The following is an 18,643-nucleotide window of genomic DNA, read 5'->3' on the forward strand; positions in this document are numbered from 1 at the left end:
ATGTCACTAGCCTTTCCCGTTCCACTGCCAGCACATTATCTGCCTGGCACTTGAGGAAGCCACAGGGTCCTTGACTTTTCCATTGACTGCTTCGTGGCCCATGCAAACAGTGCCACGTGGACATATGTACAAGTGCATGACCACACATGTGCACACTCTTCCAGTGTCTTATCCAGCTCTGTAGTTAGTTGTACCAGTCGCATTTTCTACTACCAGATGCTGAACACCTTGCCTAAGGCACAGCTGTATAAACTAGCAAATATTAATACAGCAGGCAACCAATTCCCCGAGCATTCAGGAAGTTTCCTCCCTCTCTGTTGTAATTTCTCCAACACAAAGAGTAGAGCAGCAGCAGGATGTCTCATCACTGTCACCAAAAGGGGGTGGACTCCCTGGGGATGCCCAAAGCCATCATCCAGTCCCGCCCTCTGCTTTGGGCCCCCCTGCAGCTTGCACGGAGCCCAGCTGTCCCACGCTGCTTGGCGGATATCCCTTTGACAGCATAGCCTTATGTGGCCAGGAAGCATAATTCACGCTGACCCCTTGCTGGGCTGACCCATCAACCCAGCAAGAGACAGGGAGAGCTTTCCTATCCGCTTTCCTTTATTTGCTGTGCCTCCTGGCTCAGGAAAGAAAGGTGGAGATACCAGTTTTTTCCTGCGCAGGTGCTGCTGGCCTCCTGCACTCTTCCTGGCCCCCAAATTGCATTTGCAACTCTGAATTGCGTTTGGCAATGCAGCAAAAGGCCTCCTTCGCATAGGGGCTCTCCATTCCCTGCCTTAGTGCTCGTTCCCGAGTGGGTTGTGGCACCCCAGGATGTGCTGGAAGGACATTGCTCTCCTGGCTGGTGGAGCCTGTACTGTGCAAGGGTTGGGGTTTTTCTTTGAGTCTACCTTGCTTCCCCACAGTGTATCACTGTGTTGAGTTGTTTTTTGGTAAAAGCACCTTCCTGAAACAGATTTATCTTGCTCTAAAAGAACAAGTCAAAACCACCTCTTGTCCACAGCCTTTCCATGTGAGCAGCACTCTGTCCCACAAACAAGCCTGCCCAGCCTCCCTATCAGGGTGCGTCCCCAGCGCTCAGACTCTGGGCGTCCCTTCCTGCTGGGACAAAGAGCCCTTTCACACCCAGTGGTTTTCCCCATTCCAGCCTCCTGGATTGGGTCGGTCCATTTAACCATTTACATCCCTATGCCAGATCCTTCTTCTTCACTCCTGAACTCACCATTTCTGCAAGGCCTTGGCAGCTGCTCCCAGAGTCAAGCTCTGCCCATGACCGCCAGCTGATCCCCAGTTCAGCCTTCCCCTCACCCTCTGCTCCCCGTTTTCTGCAGGAAAGGGGAGCACTAGGAGGCTGTTGCTAGCCAAGTGTCAGCAAGAGCCACGTCCCTGCCACACCACCCTGTTGTGGGCTGGTTGCCCCCCACCAGATCAAGTTGCCCAGGGCCCCATTCAACCCGGCCTTGAGCATCTCCCAGGCATAGGGCATCACAGCTCCCTGGTCAGGAGTGCCAGGGCCTCACCGCCCTCTCAGTGAGAAATGTCCCCAGCATCCAATCTGAACCTCTCCTTTTTTAGTTTAAAGCCATTCCCTCTTGACCTATCACCGTCTGCCCATGTAAAAAGTTGGGTCTCTCTCTTGTTTATAAACACTGGAATGCTGCAGTGAGGTCTCCCCAGAGCCTTCTCTTCTCCAGGCTGAACAAGACCAGCTCCTTAAGCTTTTCTTCATAGGAGAGGTACTCCATCCCTCTTACAGTCCTCTACAGCATCCTTCTCTCCAAACTGGAAAGATGTGGATTTGATGGGTGGATTGCTTGATGGATAAGGAACTCATTGCGAGATCATTCCCAGAGAGTGGTGGTCAATGCCTCAGTGTCCAGTCTGGATGGAGATCAGTGGTGAGTGCTGTACCTCAGGGGTCAGTACTGAGACAGATGCTCTTTAATATCTGCATCAACTACACGGACAGTGGGATGGAGTGCACCCTCAGCAGTTTGCAGATGACACCAAGCTGTGCAGTGCAGTTGACACACCTGAGGGACAGGATGCCATCCAGAGAGACCTAGACAGGCTGAGCAGTGCGCCCAGGTGAACCTCCTGAGGTTCAACAAATCCAAGTGCAAGGTGTTGCACCTGGGTCATGGCAACCCCCACTGCCAGTACGAGCTGGGGGATGTAGGGATAGAGCACAGCCCCGCCAGAAAGGACCTGGGGGTACTGATGGAACTGGTGGATGTCAGCTGGGCATGAGCCAGCAGTGTGCCCTCGCAGCCCAGCCAGCCAGCCGGATCCTGGGCTGCATCCAAAGCGGCGCGGCCAGGAGGGCCAGGGAGGGGATCCTGCCCCTCTGCTCTGCGCTGTGAGACCTCACGTGGAGCACTGCGTCCAGAGGTGGAGTGCTCGGCACAGGAGAGACGTGGGCCTGTTGGAGCGCGTCCAGAGGAGGGCCACCAAAATGATCCGAGGGGTGGAACAGCTCCCTACGAGGACAGGCTGAGAGCTGGGGCTGTGCAGCCTGGAGAAGAGAAGGCTGCGGGAGACCTGAGAGTGGCCTGTCTGTATCTAAAGGGGCTGTAAGAAAGAAGGGGACAGGCTCTTCAGCAGGGTCTGTTGTGATGGGATGAGGGGAAGTGGCTTCAACCCAAAAGAGGGGAGATTTAGATTTGATAAAAGGGAAGAAGTTTTTTATGATATGGATGGTAAGGCACTGGCACAGGTTGCCCAGAGAGGTGGTGGATGCCCCATGCCTGGAGACACCCAAGGTCAGGGTGGAGGGGCTCTGAGCACCTGATGGAGCTGTGGGTGTCCCTGTTCACCAAAGGGGAGTGGGACCAGGTGACCTTTAAGGGTCCCATCCAACTCAAACAATTCTGTGATTATCCTTGTGCCCTCCTCTGGACCTGCCCCCAGTACTGGGGGCCCCAGACTTGGATGCAGTACTGCAGATGGGGCCTCATGAAAGGAGAGCAGAGCAGAGTAGAGCAGAGCAGAGGGGGACAGGCACTTCGCTGTCTCTGCTGCCACCCCTGCTGACGCAGCCCAGGATACAGTTGGCCTTCTGGGCCACAAGCGCTCGCTGTTGGTTTGTGCTGAGCCTCACACCACAGGGCTGCTCTCCCCGCTCTCCACCCAGCTCGGGTAGCTGTGTGGCTTTGCCCTGGTCCAGCTGCACTACCCTGCACTCAACTCGCAGCCACGCCAGGTTGCAAGTCCACACCGCCATGACCACACCCTCCTTTGCCCAGACGCTCCTCCCCCTGGCAGGCCCCGCCCCCTGGCAGGCCCCGCCCATAGCGCAGGGCCCTCCCACAGGGAAGCTCCGCCCCAACTCTGACGCAGCCTCAGCTCAGGTCCCGCCCCCACCAGCAGACCCCGCCCACAGCTCAGACCCCGCCCCCCGCCACGTTCCCGCCTTCCCACTCCACGCCCACCACTCGAATCACGCCCATCATCTGACCACGCCCACCACCCGCCCCGCCCCCTCAGCCCGGCTCAGGCCACGCCCAGCTCGCCTCTTCCGGCCCGGGCGGCGGCGCGCAGCGGCGTGTGACGTCAGGCGGCCCCGGAAGGGCGCGGGCCGGGAGCAGCCGCCGCCGGGCCCCGTCCGGCCCCGTGCCGTCCCGCCGCAGCCCCACCCCCGTACTACGCGCCCCGCCGCCATGACGCTCGCCGTTTTTTTCGGGTGTACCTTCATCGCCTTCGGGCCCGCGTTCAGCCTCTTCCTCTTCACCATCGCCCGCGACCCCCTCCGCATCATCATCCTCATCGCGGGGTCAGTGAGGGGCTGGGACCCGTGGGGAACATCGGGGCGCCGGTACGGTGCTGGTGCCAGTGCGGGGACAGCGCGGCAGCGCCATGGCACTGGTACCAGTACGGGAGCATCATGGCACCAGGGGACGGGAGTGGTACCGGGAGGGGACATCGGGCGCCGGAGTGGGGCTGGTATCAGAACAGTGACATCGGGGCACCTTTACAGGACCTGTACCGGTGGGGGACATCGGGGCACTGGTGTGGTACTGGTTCTGGTGCTGGGACTCCAGTACGGCACTGGTACCAGTGGGGGACATTGGGTGCTGGTGTGGCGCTGGTACCAGTGGGGATGGTGGGGCACCAATCTGGTACCAGTACCGGTGCCGGGACACCAGCGTGGCATTTGTTCCAGTGCATGCAGGGGACAGGCATGGTACTAGTACTCGTTCTGGTGCCTGGGCACCATTCTGGGTGCTGGTACCTTGTGAGCATGACAGCACCACCGGTACCACTACTCATACTGGTGCCAGTGTCTGCACAACCACTGCACTGGTACCGCTGTAGCTGTGGCACGGCAGGGACCAGGTTGCAGCAATGGCACGGCATCTGTAGGAGCACTGGAGTCAGCAGCATTGCAGGACTTGTGTGAGCTCTCATGCAGCAGGGACTGGGACCCTCGTGCCATGGCTCAGTGTTGGTGCCCGCACAGCTCAGCTGCTGCTGTCTCCCACCTCCCCAGGGCATTCTTCTGGCTGGTCTCACTGCTGCTCTCCTCCCTCATCTGGTTCATCGCCGTGAAGGCTAGTGACCCGCGCGATGAGCCGCTGCAGAAGGGGCTCCTGATCTTCGGGGTGATGTTCTCTGTGTTGCTGCAGGAGGCGTTCCGCTTCCTCTACTACAAGCTCCTCAGGTAAGGGCAGCTCCTGCCTGTCTTTGGGCTGGGGGCACATAGTGTCGGTGAGCCTGGCGCCAGGAGAAGCCACTCTGTGTCCCTGTGCTCTGCTGCTCAGGGTCTCAGTGGGTTTTATGAAGCAAAAGCTCTTATGTCCAAAATTGCTGCACAGAGGTGTGTTAAGGTGGAGGATGTCTGTGTGGTGGAGAAGAGCAGCCCCAGGTCTGCAGGGCTGGAGGCTGGGTGCATGGTAGTGTCTTCCTGATCTTTGTGTGGGTTGGCTGCAATTTTAAGCTCCTGTAGCATCCTCTGCCCGCCCTTTTTGTGACTGGAGTGGGTGGTGCTCCTGCAGCTCAGACAAATGCCTGTGGGATGCTAGAGACAAGAAGATTCCCACTTTGCTGCATGGAGGAGGCAGAAGGGTGAGGGACCAGCCCTTGTTGCCTTTCCCAGGAATAGCTTCATGTCAGCAGGAAGAGCCTCAAGGAGATTCTAGGGCTCTGTAGCACCCCAGTCTGCCCCACCTGGAGCGGTGTTGTGAGCGCCTTCCCCCAGCCCAGGCTGCTGCGAGTGGCACATTGCTGCCTGCACAGGGCAAAGTCTGGGCCCAGCCCCACAGCGTCCGCAGCAGCAGGGAGGAGGAGGAGGAGGGCGCATGCCGCTCCCCGCGGCAGCACTGCGGCAGGCAGGCAGAGGGTAGCAGAGATCTGTGCTTCGCCCTGCAGAGCCACAGCAGTGCCAGCACTGCTGCCCTCCTGGCTGCGCAGGATGCTGAGCTTTCTGAGTTTCTCGCCCAAAATTGAATTTTTTTTTTAGCTTTCAGCATTTTTCTCTTGTGCCTCCTTGCATTTTTTCACCATCTTATAAAAAATACAACTGCTGAGGTCTCATTTCTATAATGCCTGCACTGTGTTCTGCAAGCAGGGGTACTGCTGCCTGCAGCATCCAACCGGCCCCTGTTTCTGAGCATTGGCATGTGCTTGTCTTGCACTCTGGAAAAGACTCAAGGAGGACCTGCGGTGCTTATTGCAGTGGTGGCCAGCTTGGCAGCCACACACTGCCCTCGGTCAGCACTCCAGGAGCTGTCAGCAGAGTCCTAAATGGTTCTCAGTGATGTGCAGAGTGCCTGTTGATTCATTAATCAGCCTCAGGGTCATTTAGCACAAGGCCAGGTGCCTGCTAGCAACACAACTGCATCCTTTTTGCATGATCATGAGAGGTGTGGGCTGGTGCAGAGCAGCCCGCAGTCCTCTGCCCCATCCATCCATGTGCTGTGTGGTGCCCCATCACACTATCCCCTGCAGGAAGGCCATCGAAGGGCTGGTGGCCCTCAGCGAGGACGGCTGCTCCCCCATCTCCATCCAGCAAATGGCATATGGTAAGTGCTGCATGGGGAAGAAGAGGTTGGATCTCCTGGGGTCTGGGAGGTGCTTGGGGTGGGGGGATTGTGGTCATGGTGTGTCACAGCCTCTCTCTGTCCTGGCAGTGGCTGGTGTGGGCTTTGGGCTCATGAGCGGCGCTTTCTCCATGATCAACCTCCTGGCCGATGCTCTGGGACCTGGCACTGTGGGCATCCATGGGGACTCACAGCTCTATTTCCTGACCTCAGGTGAGGGACGGGATTGTGCCCTGAGCCTACATCACAGGGGTGGCAGACCCATAGCCATCCTGGCCACTTGCAGCCCTCATCCGTGGTGTCTCAGTCCCCTACGCTGTCCAGCCCTGACCTTCCAGCACTACCAAATCCCCATTGACTCCCCACTGTTCTCCCGGCAGCCTTCATGACCATGGTGCTGATCTTCCTGCACACCTTCTGGGGCATTCTCTTTTTCCATGGCTGTGAGAACCGGCACTGGTGGGAGATCATGGCCGTCATTGTCATGCACCTGGCAGTTTCAGGGTCGGTGAGTAGCTGGAAGCAGAGCTCAGTGCTGCCACCAGGGGTGGCTGTAGGGTGTGCTGGTCCCTGTGCCTGAGGAGGACCGGCTACGTGCACCAGCAAAGCTGCTGGTTTCTGGGAACCAGAGCTCCCTACGAGGAGCTGCCCATGGGCTGTGCCCATCACTAACCAAACCCTGGAGCAGGTTTCCTACCCCTGGGGCCATGACTAGTGATGCTGCCATGTCCCCATCCTGTCCCAGCCCCTCCCCAGAGCACTGGGGGAGCCAAGAGGGGGACACCATGGCTGTACGTGACAGCCAGGCCGTGAGGGATCCTGCTCACCCTTTCCCCTCCTCCTCTCTATGCAGACGTTTTTCAACCCGCTGTATGTAGGCAGCCTGGTGCCCTCCTACCTGCTGATGGCCATTGCTGCTGTCTGGGCTTACATGCTGTCAGGGGGCTCTGCCCAGAACCTGCGCCGCTTCCTGCTCTGTAAGTCACCAGAATGGAGTTTTCTTTGGTTACTGTGTCCTGAGGTGGGGCAGGGTGCCTTGGAGGCTGAAGCAAGGTGATGGCCTTTGCTACAAGGAGGAGACTCCAGGGTTTGGGGCAGTCGCTGGGTTGCTGCCTCTCTGGGGAAGTGAATTTGATGAAAACTAACCCCTTGCTTCCTGCAGGTGCACAGAGTGGAGCCAGCCCCCAGCCAGCATCCTGAGGCCCTACAGACACTCCCATCCCCAGCTGCCCCTGCCCTCCCCTGACAGCGGCAAGGTTGGACGTCGCCTTTTCTGCAATACATTTTCCCCTGGAATGGGGGACTTTGGCCAGCCCCAGTAGGGACAGACGCTGCCATCCGGCTGCAGCAGCGGCGCTGTGACCGGCTTGCTCCTCTGCCCCTCTGGGGACAGCTCAGTCGGGGGGACTCAGCTCTGCTGGCCCCGGGCTATCACCTGGGAAGGGCACTACCTTGGACTGCTGAAGACCTGAGCCCAAGAAGCCCTCTCACTTCTCCCCCTGGTGCAGAAGATGCCCTGCGGTCCCCTGTGCCCACAGGGGACACCACGTCTCTTCCTCTCCTGGGAAGTGGCTTTGCAAGGCGCTGCCGGGGCCCGGACTGAATGCTGTGGTGCTACTTTCTCCATCTCGACTCGCTGCACTGGGAGATGCAGCCCCAGCACTGGACTGCAGTGAGCATCCCGAGGTGGGCGGGTGGGGGCTGGCGTGGCAGGGTTAGGGGATGATGTGGAGGAACAGGGGCAGATGGCATCCACCATTGTTGGTGGACATGCAGCCAAGGGCTCAGGGTGAGCAGTGAGCCTGCAGCTGGTGCTGGCACCGCATGGGGAGGGGGGCTTGGGGCTCTTCTGGGGATCACTGCCCTCTCCCTGAGTCAAAAGGGGATTTTAAGGCAGGTACCTCCCTGTTAACTTGCTACAGGACAGGGAGGACTGCCAATGGGCTCAGGGCTGAGAGGCGGTTTTGTCCACAGTGGGCTTTTGTACCAATAAAACAAGCACCAGAGGTGAGCAGAGTTGTGTGCTGGCTGTGCAAGCATCCTTCCTCCTGCTCCTGTACGGAGCTCTGACATGCACTGGGGTGGAGGCTGCTCGCAGGCTCCCTCCTGCTCCGTGCCCAGCCCGTTGCTCTTGGCTCCAGCGGCAAAGGGGAGCAGGGCGGGGGTTGGCCGGGAGCGGTAGGTCTGCCACCATCACCTCTGCATTTCTCCACGGCACTGCAATGTTTTTCCAACACTTAGCACAAATAAGAGGAGGAAGAAGTCCCAGAGCGATGTAGGGCAGGGCTGAACTGTGCAAGGAGCCCTGCACTGCTTGCTCTGGAGCTCTGCCTTATGCGTGGATGGAGGCTGATGCTTCCTCTGCGAGCGGTGGCTGGCAGTGCAGAAAGCTTTTATCATGTTTTTTTTTAATGGTTTTATCCTTTTTGTAACAAAAATATCCCCTTAGACTAGGTGCTGTCCCAGGTGAACAGTCCATGTGGCTGCAGGAGCTCCTCCCCCAGCTCAGAGGGAGTGGTTCAGGCGGTGTTCTCGGCCGTGGCCGCTGTGTAGATGACCTTGGATTTGGTGGGTGAGTCCAGCCTGGAGCAGGAGGGAAGAGGAAGGGTTAGAGCAGGAGGGGGCCCTGCTAACAGCTGCTCTGGAATGGGTGCTGCTATCCCCTGCAGATGAGTGCGGGGGAGGACTGCTGCCCACCACTGGTGATCCCATCACTCACCGTGCGTTCTGGCTGCGGTTCTTGTAGACGTAGAGCAGGAAGGCCAACATCGTGATGGCAAAGAGCACCCCAAAAAGCACAGCCAGCACATCTCCTGTGAGCATAGGAACAATACAAGGTTGGCTGTGCGGGCATTGGGGCTGGGTTGGTGGCAGTGGATGCAAAGCCAGCAGCCAGCATGCTTACCTGCATGAAATGAGCTGGTGTGTCCTGCTGAGAAACAAGAACTAGTGTGAGAACATGCTGCAGGGACACCAGGGTGGATCCAGGGTATCCCCCATGGCTTCCTGCCCCCCAGCTCAGCACAAGGCTGCCAGAAACCCCATTCCCACCAGGTACCACCAGTCCCCATCCCCAGCATCTCCCCTACCTGCTGTCGCTGAGCTGTCACCACCTGAAAGAGACAAATCACGGTCAGGGGGTGCCCAGAGGGGAGGGAACCACCACTAAGGGTTCTGCTAGAAGTTACAAGAGACTGGCCCCAAAGCCAGGCTGCTCACATCGTTCCCTGCATGGGGATGGCCAGAGCATGTCCGTGCCCTAAATGCTGGGCCAGGGCTGTGCCAGGCAAATATTTACCCAGTGCACTGGTGCTGCTTGCGCGCAGCTGCATTATCACCTCTGTGCCTCCCCGTGTGGTGCTGGGTGGCACCATCAGTGGCAGTGTCCCACGGTTCAGGGAAGCCACTGCCGTGACAGCAGTGATCCCACCACCACTTGGGGACAAGGGCTTTGTGTGAGTTCACAGCTTTGATAAAAAGCAGTGTTTGCACCTCCACCCCCACCTCTACAATGCCGGGGAGCAGCTTCTGCAGAAAGTGGTAAAAGGCTTGGACGTAAATGGTGAACATGATAAAGCAGCCAACAGGTTTACCAAAGATAGAGCATGCCAGGCTAACCCGATATCCTTCTTTGATAAGTGAGATTCTAGACAAAGAAAATGCGGTAGATTTTATCTCCCGAACTTCAGTGAAGCATTCCCATGGTGCTGCCCAAGCACTGCGGAGATGGGAGCCCACAGCCAGGGGAAGCCCCAGCACAGCCCCAGGCACTGGTGCTGTTACTCAGTGTGACACAGGGGATCGGAAATGCCGCCCAAAGGGAGAGGGAACAGGATGTTGGGCAGCACAAAATAAAACCCTGAGTGAGCTCAGAGAACTAAGAAAGGGCACGAATTTAGTGATGCAGTGATAGTCACACCTGAAGGCAAACAGGAATTTCGAGTCATAGCTGGAAACCACCAGTGCTAGGAAGTGCACTGAGGACAAACTGAGGACAGGAGTAGAGCCAACCCATGCACAAACCCTTCTCCAAGAGAAGCAGAGCTCCGAGGCCTCATTCCTCACCCTCAGGATGCTCACACACTCCTTACCTGCAGGCACCTGCCTCTCCCGGGAGGAGCTGGGCTCAAAGCTTGCCAGCACCCATCTCCTGTGCAGGCTCTGGTCCTGCCGAAAGTTGTTCATGAGGGGCTGGCTGTTGTCTGTTTGCAGGCTGCTCACCAGTATGGACATCTGGGAGGAGAGCAGTGTGAGTGGGGTGGGATGCTGGATGCCCTGGGGAGCCAAGCCCCAGCACACACATGGCCAACAGACCTGTTCCTTGGAGAGCATCACGGTCTGGTTGAATACAGTCCACTTGACAGATTCGTGGCAGGGCGGGGTGGTCAGGGACCCGTTGTAGTGGAAGTAGAGGTGCAGGTTGTCAGGCAGCAAGCCAGCGATGTTGAACCCGGGCACAAGGACTTCACTGTCTGGGAGGAAAAATGGGGCAGCGGTGAACTGCTGTGCAAGCTTCCACTGTACACAGAGCCAACAGCTGCTACAGCCTTCCTCTGCAGTGCCAGCAGGGCATTACCTTCCCCTTGGATGCTGTGCAAGTGCTCAAGTATCTGCTGGTAGTATGGGTTCTCCCTTGGCCCAACCTGCAACACAGCAATGATGAGAGGAATGGCTGCTGGCCAGGGGTCCCATGTCCTGCTGTCACCTTCTCCATCCCCCAGATCATGTTGTTCTTCCTACCCCTTCTTGCTGAAGGGCTGCTCACCTCCAGGAAGACCCCCAGCACTGCCAGCCCATCCGGTCGGGTCAGAGCTGCCTCAAAGTTCTCATACTTGGTGTTGTAGTGGACCACATGGAGCTGAAAGGAAACACAGCCTCGATGTGGGATGGGCACCCCTGGATGGTGTGTGCTCCCTCGGACAGGGCAAGTTCTGGGGGAGGCATGCAACTGTGCCGAGCATCCCTGCTAGTGGCGCATTGCAGGTCGGGTGGGAAAAAAGTGCTTCAGCAAAGAGCACCAAGAGCTGCCCTGGACACGGGCAGACAACCAGTGCTGGAGGACAGCAGCTGTACCAGAAGGGATGAAACAGACCGAGCTGGCTGTGTGCAGCTCACGGTCCTGTGCCACCAGCCCAGCACCAGGACAGAACACTCCTCACCTCCCCAGCAAAGCGCTTGCGGTCAACTGTGTGCTCGGAGCCAGGTTTCGAAGGCGAGCCCCAGTGCAGGTGCAGCTGCACGGCGCGGTACTGCTGCGCGTAGCCGCCCACGATGGCCAGGGACTCAGGCAGCTTCAGGACCACTGCAGAGGGAGAAAGCGCAGACGGTAAAGCAGAGCCTGCAGAATGGCTGAAGGGAAGGAGTCACCTTGGGCTGGGGGAGGTCGGTGACAACAAACAAAGTTGCTTTGGATCTTAAATGAGGCTGAGGGTAGGGCAATGAGTAGAGCCGTGCTATGAAGCAGAGTTCAGCCTGCAGGACACCCAGTGAATACGTGTATTCACTGTGTGGAAATAACACAAAGAGGCTGTAGATAGAGGATAGGGAGACTGGGACAGCAATGTACACCTGTGGAAGCACAGAGCTGCATAACCGCTGCATCAAACAGAGCAGCCTGCAGGCCTGGCCAGCACTGGGGCTGGTGTCACATGAAATCTGCAGATTTACAGCGGTGCCTGTTTGGACACTGGACACACGTATGTGGTTTTGCCTTTACCTTTAGGTGTGGTTTGAGGCAAAGCTGAGCCCCAGATATCTGGTGAGCAGAGCAGTGGTGTGGATAACCTAAGGGCTGAGCTATGGGGACAAGCACCAACATCATGAGCATCCCTAGACCCTGGGAGAGGCCATCCCATCCCACTGAGTACATTTTGCTCATTTTAAAGGTCAGCCCCTCTCCTCCTCTCCCTGTAGGTGAAGTGTTTCAGTCACATCACCAGGGCGCAGGTTTGTGATGAGTCACCTGTCCTCTCCTGTGCCACAGGGCACAGAGATACAGAACTCAAATACAGGAAGTGGGACACTGCTCCCTTCCTGCGCATTTATACGTTCCTATGTTTCTTTTGTATATCTAAATTGGTGTGTTCCTAGTAGTCTTCTGAGTCATTTTCAACGTATACATTGTGTAAGAAGGAGCAACGGTAGAGCTGTCCTAGCTGACTTGCAACTTTTCACTTTGTTCTGGCTTTTCAGAATGATCACAGAGGTCCAGCACATGAAAACCTACCTCAGCCCTGGCCCCTCTGTGTGAAAATGCTACGAGTGTTTCTGCGAACACCAAGCAGCACCAGATGCCAGGGTGTCTAAAATAGCAACCGCTGACCTCAGACTGTTGAGCTATGCAGGCACGCTAGGGCAAGAGGCTATAAAACAGAGTGCCAGGCATGCCCTGTGCAGCAAGTCTGACTTGTTGGGTTTGCTGCATGCAGGGATCAGCTCCCAGGGACAAGGGCACGGGGCCGTCCTGCTGCACCCTCAGAGGGTTCCTCCGCTGCTGTCACTATCGGGAAGTCTCAGCCTGGGCAGCACGCACTGGGCTGAAGGTGCTCCTGGAAGGAGCTGGTGGCAGCCAGGAGCCACTGCTGCAGCAAGGAGGTGATGGGGTTTCTGGAAAGTCAGGACAGAATCTGCTCACATTATTTGACTATCAGTCTCATCATGCCAGAAAGAGAGAAAAAAACCCTTTAAAACCGCAGAAGTCTTTTAAAAGTGTATTAAGATCCTTGGATAGCATCTCAAAGCAGAGACTGCAAGAATTGTGTCCTAAAAGAGAGGTGGGTACCCTAGAGTCCAATTCACACCAGGCAATGATTTCTCCTTTGAAAAAAGTGAAATGTAGGAGAGGAACCAATGGCTGCAAACCTGCATTAGGGACATATTTCTAAAGGAAACAAGAATTACAATAAATTCTTGGAGCCAACACCCAACAGCAGTGAATAGCGAGCTCCCCACCCACCGGTGTGCCCGTTGTTCTTCAGCTCGAGCATCTGGCTGGCTGGCAGGCTGTAGCCGGAGAGCTGGATGGGCCGCAGCTGGGGGCTGAAGATGGTCATCTCTGTGTTGATGTTGATGGGTGACTGCATGGTGCCTGCACACGCTGGAAAGTGCTTGGCCCACTGCTCTGGGTCTGGCACAAAGAAGGGGCAGAGGTGAGAGCAGGCAGGGACACAGGACCCCAGGGGTTCAGTGAGTGCAGGGGAAGGGATGGGCCATGCACTGTGCACATAGGGTTGGTTTCTACCACGCCAGCGCATGAGCAGCTCTGTGGGCATGGTGGTGGTGGGTTAGAGGTTGGACTTGATAATCTTTGAGGTCTCTTCCAAGCTTTAATGGTTCTATAATTCTATGCTGCTGCATGACCGCTTGCGCTGCATCACTAAATGGTTCTGAGCATGGTGAGCTGCCAGGAAAGTCTATTTTAGGGGTGTTTGGGAAGAGTGCGAGAAGATCATTTACAAGTGGACTTGGCAGGCAGGGGAGCTCTGTAGCTCATCACACCCGCTGCTGGCAGGCACAGCCCCCTGTGAGCACGGTGCCATCATCTGCAGCTTCTGCCTTGGGCCTCTGCAAGCCTGGGCTGTCTGCCTGCGCACCTCACTCAGAAGACAGGGGCAAGGACACAAGCTGCTCCTTGGGCAGATCAAAGTCCCAGCACAGCCTGCCAGTGAGCATGGCATGGGATGGGCCCGTGCCTGCTCGGGGAGGCACAGCCCCAGGGACCCCCACACTGGGGCACAGGGGATCCCACCACTGCCTCATAAATGAGGGTGCCCAGGCTCGGGCACCACTGAACCAGCAGAGTGAGAGGAGGGAAGGGTGACACATTGAGTGTGCACAGCGGCCTGGTAATCATTAACCAGGGCTGGCTGGAGCCCAGGGTCTGATGGGCGGTGGGGAACGCAAGAGCAGCTGCAGGGTATTTACCTTCATAGCTCCAATGGCTGTCACTGGGACCTTGAGAAGGAGAAAAAAAAAAAAAGAGCATGAATGGAAGGGAAAGGTTGGCTGCAAACACACCTCTGCCATGCAGCACTTCTGGTCCTGGGGCAGCCATGCACCTTCTGCCTCAGTGCCCTCCCAGCCTTTGCCTCCTCATCCTCCCCCTGACCCAGAGCTGGGGATGCTTCCAAAGAGCACTGCCTCCTCCATGCAGAGAGAAAACTCTGGGGTTTGATGCTTGGTTATCATCATTATAATGGAAAATAAACCGCAGATAGCGCTCCCATCACTGAGTAGCAACAGCCATGCTCTTCCAGCTGCTCCCACTTGGCTCCCATCAGCTCCTTTAAGCACCATCCGGCCCTATACATCTCTATCCCTCATTAAGGTGAGGACCTGCCAGGGTGGCTGGGATGGAGGAAGGCCCATTTGGTCCCCATTTGGAAGGACCATATTGGTCCCCATAGCCCCCACTGACAACAGCCATTGACAGCCACTTGCTATTAATAGGAGCAGATTCCATCTCATGGTGAGAAAGGAAGAGGCATGCTTTCCCAGGCCCAGGCAGTTGATGTACAGCCCCAAGCCCAGCGGGATCCTGCCCTCCTCCCAGCCCCAGGCAGCGGGTGGCTGCAGCTGAAGGATGCTTGGGGACAGGGATGGGGACAGCCCTCAAGGCTCCTCCAGCACCATGGGTGGCATCTCAGAGAAGTCCAGAGAAGCTGTGGGTGCCCCATCCCCAGAAGCACTCCAGGCCAGGCTGGATGGAGCCCTGGGCAGCCTGATCTGGTCAGGGGCAACCGGCGCATGGCAGGAGGTTGGAGCTGGGTGGGCTTCAACGTCCCTTCCAACCCAAGCTGTTGTATAATCTCTGTGGTGCCTCACAGGCTTAGGAGCGATGCGGGGGAGCGAGTCACTGAGGTGTGGGACATTCCCAAAGGTGTATGTGACGGGAACAGCAAGGCATCAATGAGAAGGATGAAGAGGGGCATGAGGGTATGGAACTTGCACCAGGGCTGAGACCCCTGGGAGATACTCCAGGAGCTTTCCCAGGCATGGTTCCTCAGCTGCAACACAGGGCTTGTGGTCTGGCACAGGGAACACATGGCACCCCGAGGCTGGTACAGGGTGCCTGGGCACACTGCACGTGTCTCAGCTGGCACAGCCTGCCCCAGAACCCCACTCTCTGCTTCCCTCTGGGGCTCAGCCTATGAAGACAGCGTAGACCTCCCATGCGCACATCCCCAAGCACTGAGGCCACATCTCCCACCCCATGGAGCTGGGTCCCTCGATGCATGCCCTGGTGCTGCAGGGTGGCACTTGCTGGCACTGGGGTCTGGCTCTCATCCCTGCAGTACTCTGGTCCCTTCCACACGGGGGCATTCACAATCCTGCAGTCCTTCGGCATGCACATTAACCCCCTGCCCTGCGCAGCCCAAATACAATCCCGGCCTCCATCCCAGCTCCCAGCTGCAGCACGTCTTCTCCCTCTGATTGCTGCTGAACTGCTGCCATGCACCACAACAGAGGTGATGGTGCCGCTGCTGCAGCTCCCTGCATGCCCTGCCCTGCCTCTGGGCGCGCTCAGCCCTGGCAGGGGCTGCAAAGTACTCCCAAAAATGCGTGTGTAGGGGAAAATGTACTGCAAAAGGGCTTCAATGAACATGCTGGGAGGTGTGAGTAAGGAGAGTCTCAGCAGGAAACTATTGTGGGGCACAAAGGGGCAGCAGCAGGAGCCAGCTGCCACTACAGACAGCACAAAGGCACTGTGCTTGGCCACGTGGAGCCCCTTCAGTCCCAACTTGCTCCAGGCCCACCCCTCCCCTGAGCAGGGGGTGTAGTTACACTTCTCCCTTGCAATGCTCTTTCCCCCCTGTATTCGCTCCCTCTCCTCCTTTCCATCTCGGGATCCCAGTGCTGCCGCCAGCTCGCTTTCCTCCTGACATCCAGCACCATCCAACAACACCTCCCTGCTGAGTTGGAGCAGGCGCTGCCATTAGGAGTGCACTGCTCTGCATGTCCTGTGAGCAGCACAGCTGCTGGGCTGCAGCTAGCAGTAGGGAAAAGCAGCAAGCTGCAGGCTGCTATCAGAAACATCCCCATGGCTGCAGGAACTATTCACCCAAAGCTGTTTGTAGGGAGCAAGAACCAATACCAGAGAAAGCAGAAGGTCTGCAACCTCCATCCTCAGATGGAGAGTCAGTCCACAGAGCAGAGCAACGTGGGGGGTACCAGAAGGGATCAGGACACACAGGTACAACATGTCTCAAAGCAGTGAGTAGCACAGCAGCCAGTTCCAGACTACCACACATCCAGGCACCTTGTCCCCTGCAAGCAATAACCTGACCAAGGTACACAGGCTATGCCTCTGTGCTCACGTTGCCCGCTGCCAGCTCCCCAAGCAGAGGGCTGGCACAGGATCCAGAGAATGGCTAGCATCCCCTGCCAAATCCTACAAAGAGCCTCTGCATGCCATGGACAGGAAGGCAGTAGCCCCCAGCCGGATCCCACAAGCACAGCCCCTTTTTGTCCACCCAGACCCACAGCCACACAGCCCCAGCCCCAGCCATTGCTGTGCACAGTGCCCACAGGGGCACTGATCCTGGCTGCACTGAGGTTCTTTTGTGTTTATAAACTTCGGCCAACCGCGAGCCATGGGGATCAGCCTTTAATCCGCACCGGAGCTCAGGTCGCCGCAGGGATTGTTCTTTGTGCTGCTGGGAAACAGAGGGGCCCCACGAGGCACGCAGCATCCCATGGAGCAGCAAGAGTTTGTGGGGGGAGGCACAGAGCAGGAATGGCCCCTGGTGTGTTCCTGCTGCCTGTGAACCCAAATAGCCCTGGAGAGTGCCAGGGGAAAGGGAAAACGTCTAGAGGGCACTAGGGAGGAAGGGACGGGAAAAAAACGGGGAAATCCCGGGAACACACTGGGGCTTGAAGCAGAGGAATGAGATGAACGAGGGGGTTACAGCAGAGGAGGGAGCTCAGATGGAGGAAGAGAGCATCAGGGAACAAGCAGAGGGGGACACAAAGCAGGACAGGTCTGAATAGGAGGACGAGAACAGAAAGGTTGCATTACTACAAAGACACCGGAGGCTCCTCAGGCTCCCACGCTGGGAAACCTCATGGAAAGCCTCATGGAAGGCTGCAGCGTGCACTGAGTGCTGCCAGCCCGGCCCTGTGCAGGAGCTAAGAGGAGGGAGAGAGACAGGAATGTGTATGGGACCAGACCCCAAGCCAAGGGCTCTGCCCAGACCCTCACTGACGGCTGGCTGCTGCTCATCGCCCACATCCTCTTCCCATCCACAGCCCACCCGGCCCCACGCCACGCTCACAGCCACACGGAGACGGTGTCACCTGGCCCCCTCCCACTCTGCGGTGGAGTTTCTCCATCTCTGTGGCAAGGAGCAGTGCGTCCCCAAAACCCCACGCACAGCCCAACAAAGTCTTGGTAAGAAACGTGAATCACTGCAACGACAGCAGTAGCTCCCGGCACCCCGCACCGCCGATCCGCGCTGCACAGCAGCCGTACCTGCTCAGGTCGGGGCAGGGAAAAGCGAAGACACGCTGCGAACCTGGAAAGGCAAACCCACGGGCAATGCAAAGCTGGGACCGGGGCATCCCTGCTCTGTGCTCAGCCGCAGGCGAGCAACGCACGGCACTATTCTCAAACCCTGCCGAATGCTGGAGTGAGAAAAGGGACCGAGACCACAGGGACTGAGCATTATCCCACAAAAGCTACCTCCAAAATTTGAAAGCCCCGTGCACGGGGTGGGGGCGAGGCACGCAACAGCACCCAGGCCCGCGCTTACCACCCTCCCCCTATCTTCGCGCCCGCCGTGGGGCAGCCCCACACCTGCCCCGCTGTACGGACCCCGCGGGCGGCCGGGAGCCCCGGGCCCCGGTGCAGCGCGAGCTGCCCAGTGGGAACGGGACGCGGGGCTGCGCGCAGGGCGGGGACACGGAGCCCGCGGGGGTCGAGGAGTTGGCGGGAGCGGGGACAAAGGCAGCGGCGTGAGGCGCTGCGCGGGGGGACGCGGGGCTCCGTAATGGGGGCACCGCAGCCCCCAAACCCAGCGACAGAGAACCCCCAAAATCGTGCATCGGAGCGCCGGGGCGCTCCGTGCATCGGGATAACCCGAAGCCGGCACTGGGGCGCCCCGTGCACGGCAGTGCCCCGCGCCTCGGCGACCCCAAAGCCACCACCGGACGATCCCGCGGTTCCCCCGCACTGCGGACCCCACAGCCGGCGCTGTGCAGCCCGGTCGCTCCCGCTCACCTCTCTCCTCGGAGTGCGGAGCGTTCTGGTCGTGCTCCTGCCCGGCGGCGGCTCGGCCCAGCCCGGCCAGCAGCAGGACGCAGACCCGCAGCGCGGTACGGTTCATCTCCAGCAAGTGCGGCGTGCGGGACGGCCCGCGGCTGCCTGCTGGTCGGTACTGCCGCACGTACATGGGAGCAGGAGGGGGGAGGAGGCAGCCCTGACTCAACGCCGCCGTTACCTTTTATAGAGGCTGGAGGCAAAGTCTGCCGCCGCCCGGCCCGGACAGGTGAGCCGCGCCGCCGCCGCCCCCCGCACCGGGACTCGAACCCGTGACTATTCCCGGGACGGAGGAGGGGGTTGCCCCCGCCCCCCGACCCCGCGGGCACCTGAGTGGGGCGCGCGG

General features: G+C 58.4%; 2 protein-coding genes across 3 annotated transcripts; one reads left to right on the forward strand and one right to left on the reverse strand.

Moving 5' to 3' along the window:
* LOC110390006 (gamma-secretase subunit Aph-1b-like) lies at positions 3,539–8,057 on the forward strand. The gene is made up of 7 exons (XM_021381159.1): positions 3,539–3,775; positions 4,493–4,663; positions 5,950–6,023; positions 6,132–6,254; positions 6,422–6,549; positions 6,895–7,018; positions 7,204–8,057. The coding sequence occupies exons 1-7, from the start codon at positions 3,663–3,665 to the stop codon at positions 7,239–7,241; spliced, it is 771 nt and encodes a 256-aa protein (XP_021236834.1). The 5' UTR covers positions 3,539–3,662; the 3' UTR covers positions 7,242–8,057.
* CA9 (carbonic anhydrase 9) lies at positions 8,433–18,596 on the reverse strand. 2 transcript variants are annotated; one of them, XM_021381158.1, is made up of 12 exons: positions 18,259–18,596; positions 13,965–13,994; positions 12,997–13,167; positions 11,201–11,343; positions 10,807–10,899; positions 10,618–10,684; positions 10,356–10,513; positions 10,133–10,274; positions 9,131–9,154; positions 8,947–8,970; positions 8,761–8,854; positions 8,433–8,624 (listed from the first exon to the last, which is right to left on the reverse strand). In XM_021381158.1, the coding sequence occupies exons 1-12, from the start codon at positions 18,428–18,430 to the stop codon at positions 8,561–8,563; spliced, it is 1,182 nt and encodes a 393-aa protein (XP_021236833.1). In that variant the 5' UTR covers positions 18,431–18,596; the 3' UTR covers positions 8,433–8,560. The 2 variants fall into 2 exon arrangements, with proteins under 2 accessions (XP_021236833.1, XP_021236830.1); XM_021381155.1 differs by having other exon boundaries at positions 8,947–8,973.

This window comes from Numida meleagris, chromosome Z, assembly GCF_002078875.1.
Source record: "Numida meleagris isolate 19003 breed g44 Domestic line chromosome Z, NumMel1.0, whole genome shotgun sequence".
NCBI classification, from domain to species: domain Eukaryota; kingdom Metazoa; phylum Chordata; class Aves; order Galliformes; family Numididae; genus Numida; species Numida meleagris.